The 12,595-nt window shown below is 45.8% G+C and overlaps 1 protein-coding gene across 1 annotated transcript in view; it reads right to left on the bottom strand.

Moving 5' to 3' along the window:
* Window positions 1-1,491: 1,491 nt before the first annotated feature.
* Window positions 1,492-12,595, bottom strand: part of LOC135054506 (gastrula zinc finger protein XlCGF26.1-like) — a 28,377-nt gene continuing 17,273 nt past the window's right edge. Inside the window, exons 5-6 of the mRNA XM_063957626.1 lie at window positions 9,711-10,062; window positions 1,492-2,962 (exon numbers count right to left, since the gene is read on the bottom strand). Coding sequence (XP_063813696.1) covers window positions 1,566-2,962; window positions 9,711-10,062 — 1,749 coding nt within the window. The 3' untranslated portion in view covers window positions 1,492-1,565. The remainder of the gene's footprint in view (window positions 2,963-9,710; window positions 10,063-12,595) is intronic.

The raw sequence follows: 12,595 nt of genomic DNA, 5'->3' as shown, positions 1-12,595 counted from the left end.
TTCTTTTAGAGTGCCCAGTCTCCTGCGGAGCCCGTCTATTCCCCATGGTCTTTACGGAGTTCCCAGCATCCACTAGGACGTCAGAGAAAAGTACTTTTCCAACCTGTGCAATAAAGGTATCCAGTTTAGGGCCATAAAAAACACCCCCTTCAAAGGAATGTTTTAATTCTGAATTCCAAGCGCAGAGCTAAAGAGCCTGTTGTGCTGAGACAGCTGTAGCTGAAATCCTGTAAGCTACCGGAGCACCGTCTTGCCTGGTCTCACACACTTATTAAGCTGCACTGTGAGTGGCTGTTCCACTAATTCCAATAGGGCATTCCTGGATGATTTGCTGTGAAGGCTTTCAACAAGTTGTTGGCCCAACTTTCCATAGCAAGAGGCCCCTGTGCTGATGCTAGTAAAGGTTGAATACCAATCCCGGAGCCTATAAAAATGGACTTGAGACAAATTTCTAATTTTTTATCTAGCAGATCTTTAAAGGACTCAGAGTCCTGAACAGGAGGAGCCATGAATTTAGATAAATGTGCCACTGCAGTGTCAACATTGGGAGGTTGTCCCCATTTGGACACATAGGACCTGATTCAGGTTCAGTAGCAGAAAGTGCTAAATAGCAATGTGCCCTACTTCATCTGGCACCGATAGACTGGCACGATGGGTCTGCAGGGGAGAGTAACTTAGAATTAAAGCTACAGTTAGTTTCATTGCCAGCTCCAGCACAACCTGCAATCCCATGGTCCAGTGTCTCACCAGCCTTGCTGACGGAGAAATCAACATTGAAAACGATCTTTGCAGCATCCTCTTTGCTCAGATGAGAGAGCATGGTCTCTAGACACAGATATAAACATACTGCATCCCATCTGGAGCCCCCAGGGGCACCCACATATAGGACAGTCCGTATGTCTCACTGGAGTTGTCCTCTGATGGTATGACAGCCTTATATTCTTTCTTAGTGATATCTTTGAGTAAATACAAGTGATTTTGAGATGGCATTATCTTAGATGCATTTGACGTATGGCTGAATAGGAGTTACTATGTCTCAACTAGTCGATCGCACGTAGACTGTGTCCCTTGGGGGTGTAGATGGGATTGGAGCTAACATGAGTTATGCACTGGCCATTCCATATCACTGTCAGTTGCATCTTGTGGACCTAGTATTGCAGAAGATGTAATGGTCATTACTGGTCATGATAGTGGAAGTGAAGGCGGAGCATACGCAAGATGCATCTGCATTCTGATCGAGGCAGGCGACTACAATCTCTGCCAAATCACATGCTGTTCAGAATCATGCCTAAAATGCTAATTTATAGCCTCACATTCCACAGGCACTTGACCTCCTTGGTCCATAATGTGAATTGAGGGGAGGCTAATTGCAGGAACTTATGTTAGTCTGCGAAATGAACAAATACACAAAAATGCCATGTATACAGTAACAAGAAATGTCATAATGAAAAAAGAAATGTGAAGGCAATAACGAGCCTGTGACAGGAGACATACTATGCTTACGGAGGTTTATTCTTTGGATAAAATATTCTTACTTCCAAACACAAAATACACCTTAAGTACACTTACTCAGGACATGGAAATGGCTTCTCACCTATGTGACTTCTCTGATGTGTAACAAGAGATGATTTCCTTGTAAAACATTTCCCACACTCAGGACATGGAAATGGCTTCTCACCTGTGTGCGTTCTCTGATGTGTAACAAGATTTGATTTCCTTGTAAAGCATTTCCCACACTCAGGGCAAATAAATGATTTCTCACCTGTGTGTGTTCTCTGATGTATATCAAGTTCTGATTTCTGTGTAAAAGATTTCTCACACTCAGAGCATGGAAATAGTTTCTCAGCTGTGTGACTTCTCTCATGTTTAATTAAATTTGATTTATATCGAAAATATTTCCCACACTCAGAGCATGGAAATGGGTTCTCACGAGTGTGATGTCTCTGATGTGTAACAAGATGTGATTTCTGTGTAAAACATTTCCCACAGTCAGAACATGTAAATCGTTTTTCACCTCTGTGACTTCTCTCATGTATACTAAGAGTTGATTTAGATCTAAAATATTTTCCACACTCAGCACATGGATATGGCTTCTCACCTGTGTGTGTTCTCTGATGTGTAACAAGAATTGATTTCTGTGTAAAACATTTCCCACACTCAGTACATAGAAACGGCTTCTCACCTGTGTGAGTTCTCTTATGTTCAACAAGAATTGATTTCAGTGTAAAACATTTCCCACACTCAGAACATGGAAATAACTTCTCACCTGTGTGACTTCTCTGATGTATAATCAGATATGATTTGTTTGTAAAACATTTCCCACACTCGGAACATGAAAATGGCCTCTCACCTGTGTGACTCGACTCATGTCTAATAAGATCTGATTTTTGTAAAAAACATTTCCCACACTCAGAGCATGAAAATGGTTTCTCCCCCATGTGACGTTTCTGATGTATAACAAGAGACGATTTCTTGGTAAAACATTTCCCACACTCAGAGCATGGAAATGGTTTCTCACCTGTGTGACTTCTCTGATGTGTAACAAGAGTTGATTTGTGTGTAAAACATCTCCCACACAGAAAACATGGAAATGGTTTTTCACCAGTGTGACTTCTCTCATGCATAATTAAATCTGATTTGTATCTAAAATATTTTCCACATTCAAAACATCGAAATGGCCTCTCACATGACTGACTGGTAATCTGCTTTCTGTTCTGTATAACATTTTTGGCATCCATAGAACAGGGAAATGTTTTATCTACTGTACAAGATTTAACAGATGCACCAATATCAACATTATCAACACATTCCCCATGATCAGATGATATATCTGCACGGTGAGGTATTAGGTGTATAACTGGAGTTACTCCTGGAGAATCTCTGGTGATTTCATCATCATCTATTTCATAATTTTGAGATAAAACGAGATGTTCCTCTGAGACATTCCAACTTCTACATCCATCTGTTGGGAATAAAATACATATATGGAAATATAAATGTTTGTCTACAAGTTCAATCTATTAAAGGCAATGGTGACATGTGGCCAAAATGGCATCAAATGGGCAAATGTTGGAGTAATATATAAATCATCAACTGGCACCAATGTATAATATCTATCTATCTATCTATCTATCTATCTATCTATCTATCTAAAACCTGAGATAGCTGCTTCCATTCCCAGAATATGCCCCCCCCCCCCCAATTAAATATCTTCTGTAACTGAAGTATTATATCTAGACAAATCCCCCACTTCTATGGACTGCATCGGTTGCAGCCCATAGAGGTCTGGGTAGGGCTAATGAGGCAGGCAGGGAGCGGTTTCCTACAAGAAGCCAGCTCTCTGCTAGTCACAGCCCGGTCTGGCAGTCCCAGAGGGAGGAGACACCTCCCAATGGGACTGCCTGTATGTCTGACCGGCATGTCCCAAAGCGCTTTGTCTATGTCGGACTACTTCTCCTTGAAGTCCTGATGGTAATTGTATTAAAATGGCCTCCAGCTCATCTTGTCAAAAGATAATATCCATTTTCCAGTGCACAGTATATTATATTCCAGCTATTACCTATAAGCTCATATTCATCAGCCTTTGCAAGAAATGATGTAGTGTCCTGTCCATCCACCTAGGCACCACCCTAGGGTGAGGAGCCTTTACTACCTGGAGTAGAACACCTGAGGGCATCTGACAATCACCGAGAACAGGATTATGGGAAAGGCGGCTGCTGTAGGTGATACCTCATGGAGCTGTACTGAAGGCCTGCTCATACCCCTACCGGTGTTACACTTACAGGTGCAGAGATGTCACATAATATATACAATAAGACTAGCAAGTACTATAGATATGTTTAGAATCAGCTATTTTTTCTTTGACCAGTATACAGGGTGTTCAGAAAGTCCATCCGCAGTCAGCGCTGTCTCTGGCTGAATATCTCCTCTAACGTAGATACATAGGTAACAAATTCTCCTTTATTTCATGTAATAAAGTGTTTAAAACCACTCATGTTGTCATATTACTTAGCACACATTCTCTGTGGGGAGAACTGCTTAGTACACAGTCACTGCGGAGGGACTTTTTGAACTTCCTGCATTTACAAGGTGATTGAAGATCTGTCTAAAGTAGGTTACAGTAATACAGATAGGAGAGGCCACATGATATCTGTGTGCCAAAATATTTCCCTGACTATCTAAGGCCAAATTAAGTCAAGAGAAGGACACACAAGAAACTGGAGAAGCAGAGAGAGAGTGATGAGAAGAGCCGGCTTCAACACCCGTTATGTGTTTATAGAAAATGATACATTGTATTAAAAGACCTCCAAATGATAACGTGACCTTTGTGTGGGAACCACCAGTGGATTTACCTTCAGAAAGGAAGTGTGCGGTGAACCCTGGGACTGAACCACCCTTACGTCAAATTTCTGGTAGGAGACCAAGCCACCACCTTTAATGGTGATATGCTGTTTTTACATTCTATGGGGGTATCGGATTAGTCACGATAATGCCGCGGCCGCAAAAAAGTGAGTTTTTAAGCTATTGATTTTATTACCAATTTTTTTTATTGCCCCTATCCAATGAAATTGCAAGAAAAACCACAGTTTCTCTGGTGAAAATACATAGGGTACACGAAAAGCCGCAGACCTATGTATTTTTGGTGTACTTATGGCGTTAATAAGAGTCACGTATCTGGGATTAGCAGCACGTTTGGCCGATCCCTTACCCACCAGCTGTTACATACGTATTACGTAGCAGCACGTTAGGCCGATCCCTTACCCACCATCTGTTACATACGTATTACGTAGCAGCACGTTAGGCCGATCCCTTACCCACCAGCTGTTACATACATATTACATAGCAGCACGTTAGACTGATCCCTTACATATCAGCTGTTACATACGTATTTCGTAGCAGCACGTTAGGCCGATCCCTTACCCGCTAGCTGTTACATAGGTATTACATAGCAGCACATTAGGCCGATCCCTTACCCACCAGCTGCTACATACTTATTACGTAGCAGCGCGTTAGGCCTAATGGGCATTATGGGAGTGTTGCGGGTATGTCGCAGAACTGGCCGAGCACTCAGACGTATATTAGCGTATACTGGTGGCCAAACTCTGATGGAAATACTGCAGGTAGCATGGGACTGGTGCACGGTTGCACGGTAAGCCTGATGGTTGCATCTAAATCGGCTTCTAGGTCTTCAGGATCGTTGGGATAACTGCCTCCGGGATTCCCTTCAAATGTCAGTCTCAACAGCCGCACCATTAAATAAATCGGATGTAATGTGGGGTAGAATGAAGGGACCTTCCCTGGCATCATTACTGTAACACTTAATCTAACACTTGTTAGCACTTATATTGCTTTTACTTACTCTATGTAACACTTAACACCTTAATTAGTACTGCTCACCTATGTGACGCTTCTAGCACTCAGCTGCTACTTCTTATTAATGTAACTCTTTCTTACACATAAACGGTCACTTCTTGCTTGTGTGAGGCCTTGGGGCGGTTGGATTGTACTCTCCTGGGGGGTCCAGCACTCTGGACTTTAACCTAAGGAATGTTAGTGACCCACCTGATAAGGTTTTGGCCAAGATTATGCAAAGAACCTCAATTTTACTCCATGTTAAATTGCAGAGTTTATTATAATTGTTCTGATTAACAGTGTTAGCACTTACAGCGTGCACCTGCATTTTTTCCATTTGTGTGGAACTACAAGTTTCATTATAGTAGTAGCTTTTATATTTAGAATTAGGGTGTGCAGTTCAGCCCCCTCCTCATATAAGCAACAGAGTGAAATCTTGTAATTCAGCCATCAAATAGTGTTCACGATAGGCTATTTTAGCAGGGCGCAACCCCTTGCCCGATTTTTAAAGGGCAAAATGCACTCTGCACCTTTTGCGGTGCCCTAAAACTGCCTGCCATTGCCGTTGTGCAAACAGATGCCGTGTGCATGGATGCCGAGCTTGGGGGAAGCCTAGCACCTCCGTAGGTCCAGCACATCCCAATCAGTGACGCGAAGGGCATGCCCCCACTAGTAACGTTAAGGCGCATAAGGTGCCCCCGCAGTCTCTGCGCCCTGCCCGATAAAAAATCTTGGGGGAAACACTAATCGAAACAGACATCTGGAAAACCCCACAGGTCAACCAGGGACCAAAAGACATCTTGAAGGAGAGATCACTCATCGGGGTGAAGCTGTTGTTGGCTTAGGAAATATGACTCCCAATTTGCAACCCTGGGAATGAACACGGCTGATACTGCTGGCACATGATACTATGCCCACCGCATGGGTTCTTCTACCTCATTGGCAGGGGACTCTTTCCCCCCTGGTGATTGGGATATGCCACAGCTTGTGGTACTGCCTGACTGGACTTTCACCAGAGAACTCAGAAGATGGAGCTGAGTCATGATCAAGGATTGGAAGATAGCTCAGAGTTCCAGCACATTTAAGGAAAGGAACCCATCCCTGGGGGACGAAACCCATTTGAACTGGAATTGAAGAACTACAACTTCCCAGCCCTGGAGTCTGGAATCCATAGTCACCAGAATTGTCACAAATTGTGAAGGGGAACCATTGTACAGATGTCTGTGATTCAGCCACCAAAGGAAGGACATATGAGCCTGAGGAGAGAAACGGAGGACCAGGGACAGGTGAAATTGTGACCCTTCCCACTTGAAAAGTCCCTGGAATGAAAACTTCTAACCTGAACAGTATTCGTAGACACAAGTTTTCCAAACAGATGAATGTGCCAATGGATCAAAAACGCTCTCTTCCACAGGACCAAACAAATCAAGTCCACACTCTTTTCCTGAGGCAGAAAGATCCTCTTCAGGGAGGTGTGGGACAACATATGCTGTCCATAAATTTCATCCTCTGTGACAGGAAAAGGTTGGACTTTTTGAAGACGATAATCCAACCATGAAATATCAAGTTATTGAGATAGGGGACAATAGTGACACCCAGTGAGTGTAGATGAGCTACCATGACCGCCATAACTTGAACTGAATTGAGCACCCCACATAGCAAACCAAGTAGGGATTGATGAGGGTCCAAAATGGAAATGTGGAGGCACGCATCCCTGATGACTTGTGCATGCTACCACCTTAGGATTTCCTGTGTGGTATCAACCTGTCATGCGGAAGGCTTCTCTGATGGACAGACATCAGGTCTGGACCAAGCCCCTGGGCGCAAAGCAGTTCTATGTCATAGACAGATTCCTCACCCCTTACCAAGGATTAGCCTGCCCTCCTCCTTGCCGAGGACTGACCTTTTGGAACTGGGGTTCCTGATGGCCCTCTTGCCTTGGGAGCTGAGGAAGGGAGAAAGAAGCTCTTTCCCCCTGTGGTCAATGCAATGATTTTGTCCAATTCAAGACCTATGAAAATATCCCTGGTAAAAGGCAAAGCTCGCAAAGACTGCTTAGATTCTTAATCAGACTGTGAGGACAGATAGGAAGCAGATTCCTGGGACCAAGGCAATTCCATGGCATTGGAAAGAACAGCGACAAGCGGATCATGATCCCCTGAAACCAGCACTGAGTATGAGCCCTCCAAAGTAAAGGCGACAAGTGCTGGAACAGACAAGATCTGTTGTAAACAAGCAGTAAGTTGTTGAGACAATGCACATATTGCCGCAGTCTGGGTCACCACCCAGGGCAACATGTCCACTGGTGCAGACACACTTGCAGGTGCTGCGCTGTTCCGGCCCTTCAGTTCACGAGATGCAGACAGCCACTCAGATCATACATGTGGGAATTTTGCTTTACATTTAGCAATCATTTTGTACAGCAATGCTCTTGTTCAACAGAATTTGCAATGGCTCCTGATTTATGAGATACACCAGAGAGTGTGGGGAGGAGACTGGTCAGATCTCTGGGCTGGTAACACACAGTGACATGATGTGAGGGGAGAGCAGGAGTATAATAGGGGCTGATGGCTCCTGATGTATGAGATACACCAGAGAGTGTGGGGAGGAGACTGGTCAGATCTCTGGGCTGGTAACACACAGTGACATGATGTGAGGGGGAGAGCAGGAGTATAATAGGGGCTGATGGCTCCTGATGTATGAGATACACCAGAGAGTGTAGGGAGGAGACTGGTCAGATCTCTGGGCTGGTAACACACAGTGACATGATGTGAGGGGGAGAGCAGGAGTATAATAGGGGCTGATGGCTCCTGATGTATGAGATACACCAGAGAGTGTGGGGAGGAAACTGGTCAGATCTCTGGGCTGGTAACACACAGTGACATGATGTGAGGAGGAGAGGAGTCTAATAAGGAATGGTGGCTCCTGATTCCCCCACTAGCCAGATACATTTCCCTGAATAGTTTACACTGACAGAGGAGGGTGTAGAATAAGAGATTGTTATACTGCATGAGCAAGAATATGTGACTCTGTATAATAGGGGCTGATGGCTCCTGATGTATGAGATACACCAGAGAGTGTGGGGAGACTGGTCAGATCTCTGGGCTGGTAACACACAGTGACATGATGTGAGGAGGAGAGCAGGAGTATAATAGGGGCTGATGGCTCCTGATGTATGAGATACACCAGCGAGTGTGGGGAGGAGACTGGTCAGATCTCTGGGCTGGTAATACACAGTGACATGATGTGAGGGGGAGAGCAGGAGTATAATAGGGGCTGATGGCTCCTGATGTATGAGATACACCAGTGAGTGTGGGAAGGAGACTGGTCAGATCTCTGGGCTGGTAACACACAGTGACATGATGTGAGGAGGAGAGCAGGAGTATAATAGGGGCTGATGGCTCCTGATGTATGAGATACACCAGCGAGTGTGGGGAGGAGACTGGTCAGATCTCTGGGCTGGTAACACACAGTGACATGATGTGAGGGGGAGAGCAGGAGTATAATAGGGGCTGATGTCCCCTGATGTATGAGATACACTAGAGAGTATGGGGAGGAGACTGGTCAGATCTCTGGGCTGGTAACACACAGTGACATGATGTGAGGGGGAGAGCAGGAGTATAATAGGGGCTGATGGCTCCTGATGTATGAGATACACCAGAGAGTGTGGGGAGGAGACTGGTCAGATCTCTGGGCTGGTAACACACAGTGACATGATGTGAGGGGGAGAGCAGGAGTATAATAGGGGCTGATGGCTCCTGATGTATGAGATACACCAGAGTGTGGGGAGGAGACTGGTCAGATCTCTGGGCTGGTAACACACAGTGACATGATGTGAGGAGGAGAGCAGGAGTATAATAGGGGCTGATGGCTCCTGATGTATGAGATACACCAGAGAGTGTGGGGAGGAGACTGGTCAGATCTCTGGGCTGGTAACACACAGTGACATGATGTGAGGGGGAGAGCAGGAGTATAATAGGGGCTGATGGCTCCTGATGTATGAGATATACCAGAGAGTGTGGGGAGGAGACTGGTCAGATCTCTGGGCTGGTAACACACAGTGACATGATGTGAGGGGGAGAGCAGGAGTATAATAGGGGCTGATGGCTCCTGACGTATGAGATACACCAGAGAGTGTGGGGAAGAGACTGGTCAGATCTCTGGGCTGGTAACACACAGTGACATGATGTGAGGAGGAGAGGAGTCTAATAAGGAATGGTGGCTCCTGATTCCCCCACTAGCCAGATACATTTCCCTGAATAGTTTACACTGACAGAGGAGGGTGTAGAATAAGAGATTGTTATACTGCATGAGCAAGAATATGTGACTCTGTTTTGTAATAAGTGTTTATTACTCACCTGTGCTGATATCTGTAGGGATTTCCTCCTCCTTACACTGCTGATCAACCCTCACATACGTCTCTTCTTCTCCCTCTATATCTTCTGCCTTTATATCAGTCACATACGTCTCTTCTTCTCCCTCTATATCTTCTGTCTTGATATCCGTCACATACGTCTCTTCTTCTCCCTCTGTATCTTCTGCCTTTATATCAGTCACATACGTCTCTTCTTCTCCCTCTATATCTTCTGCCTTCATATCAGTCACATACGTCTCTTCTTCTTCCTCTATATATTCTGCCTTCATATCAGTCACATACGTCTCTTCTTCTCCCTCTAGAACTTCTACCTTAATATCAGTCAGATCTTTCACCTAAATAAATATTGTTTTATAATTTGTATGTTTAATGTCTGATTTCATCAGCAACAGAATAATAAGGTTTTACTCACCGGTAAATCTATTTCTCGTAGTCCGTAGTGGATGCTGGGGACTCCGTAAGGACCATGGGGAATAGCGGCTCCGCAGGAGACTGGGCACAGCTAAGAAAGATTTAGGACTACCTGGTGTGCACTGGCTCCTCCCACTATGACCCTCCTCCAGACCTCAGTTAGGATACTGTGCCCGGAAGAGCTGACACAATAAGGAAGGATTTTGAATCCCGGGTAAGACTCATACCAGCCACACCAATCACACCGTATAACTCGTGATTGTCACGATCCGGGTATCTGGACGCCATTTCTTACCTATCAGATGCCTCCTAAGGCTGGCTCAGCGCTCCAGGACCGGATCCCATCTGTTATCCTGATGTGCACATTCCCGCATCCTCTCCTGTCTCTCTGGACGCAGTCACAGTAACGCCTTATACATCTGGCATGGCGTCTCCCGCGGCCTCCGCCGCCGTCCCTGAGCTTCTGCATTCAGAGTGGCGATTACGTCAGCCGCGGCCTCCGCTGTGTCCGCGTGGTCGGATGTGCATCTGTCAGCCTGGCGTCTCCTGTCTCCGGTGGCCGGCGCCGCCATTACTGTTTTCCAGACCACATGGATTACAATCCAAACTTCCCTCCAAGTGTCTGCATGGGCGCAGCCATCTTGGATTCTGTCAGCTGATCTTTCCTACCAATCTGTTGTCAGTATTATTAATTTGCATAATTGCCTAGCCAATGCCTTCCTTGCTGCAGGTATAAATAGGTTGTGCCTGAGCAAGGAAGGCGTCAGTGCTTTGGTTGTCAAACCTAGTTCCAGTTTGTCTCTCTCCTGTGATTGTCTTCCAGGTTCCAGCTCCTGTCTCCAGACTTCTGCTATAGAGACCCGCACCAGCATTCCATCTGCGGTGTAGCCTGACTCTCCGATCCATTCTGGACTCACCTGTTTCCAGCTACAACATCACCTGCTTCCAGCTCAGCTTCCAGCAGTGTACAGCTTCTCTTAAAGGGCCGGTGTCCTTTCTGCAGTTTATCACTCTCCACCGGTATTATTATTTCTCCGCTCTCAAATTCTACATTTCATCTATATTGCATCGCTCTCAAGCTTTATTTATTATTTAACTGGTTCCAGCCAGTATCCACTCCGTGCCAACACCTGTCTGGTTCTAACCAGTACCCACAGCAGCATTTTATCTACAGCAGTCCAGCTTTCCCTGGAACACCAGCTGGTACGACCCTGGGCTTTCCTCATTGCTACAGTTGAGCCTGGTAAGGACTTTCCAACTTGCAGATAATAAGAACTGTCTCATACCACCAGAGCTCTGTGGCCCCTGCCACCCTGTAGTACCCAGGAACTGTATTATTATTTCTCTGCTGATTTTTATGTTTCTTTTTACTGCTACTGTGATGCATGGAGTTTGTCATAAAAAAATATCATTGATTTTTACTCAAGTTGTCGTGGTCACGCCTTCGGGCGGTTTCTCTTCATGTTACTTACATGTCCAGGGGTCTGATACAACCTCCCAGGTTCCGGTACATCTCAGCCCCTACAACTGAGGCTGCCTTCCGTCAGCTCAGGCCCTCAGTTGTGACAGTAAGCACTGACCAAATGAATCCAGCCGGAGACCAGGATCAAGCGGCCAGGCCGATGCAAGAACTGGCAGCCCGACTTGAACATCAGGAGGCTGCACAGGGCCACATCATCCGCTGTCTCCAGGATCTCTCTACTCGGCTGGATGGGATTCAGACAACTCTCCGTGGATCAGGCGCATCTGGGGCGTCAACCACAGTGACTCCAACTATAACCCCACCCACCTTACCCGTTTCTGCTCCACGTCTTCATCTTCCAACGCCAGCAAAATTTGACGGATCTCCAAGATTCTGCAGGGGATTTCTCAACCAGTGTGAGATTCAGTTTGAGCTACAACCTGGCAATTTTCCCAGTGACCGTACAAAAATTGCCTACATCATCTCTCTTCTCAGTGGCTCAGCCCTCGACTGGGCATCACCGTTATGGGAGAGGTCCGACACCCTGCTATCTTCTTACACTGCATTCGTGTCAACATTCAGGCGCATCTTCGACGAGCCAGGCCGGGTAACTTCAGCTTCGTCTGAGATTCTCCGTTTACGCCAGGGATCACGTACTGTAGGACAATATCTTATACAGTTCCAGATTCTGGCATCTGAACTGGCATGGAACGACGAGGCCCTGTATGCTGCATTCTGGCATGGTTTATCCGAGCGTATTAAAGATGAGTTAGCTACCAGAGACTTACCCTCCAAGTTAGATGAGCTAATCTCACTTTGTACGAAAGTTGACTTACGTTTCAGAGAGAGAGCAACTGAGCGTGGAAGATCATCTGCTCCAAAATCTTATGCTCCTCCTCCTCGCCAACTGTCACCAACTAAAGATGAACCCATGCAAATTGGCCGTTCCCGTTTAACTCCTGCTGAGCGCCGAAGACGTCTCTCTGAGTCTCTCT

This window comes from Pseudophryne corroboree, chromosome 3, assembly GCF_028390025.1.
Source record: "Pseudophryne corroboree isolate aPseCor3 chromosome 3, aPseCor3.hap2, whole genome shotgun sequence".
Classification (NCBI taxonomy): Eukaryota; Metazoa; Chordata; class Amphibia; order Anura; family Myobatrachidae; genus Pseudophryne; species Pseudophryne corroboree.
The sequence above is the reverse complement of the archived record's forward strand: the minus strand, read 5'-3'. Positions and strand labels throughout refer to the sequence as shown.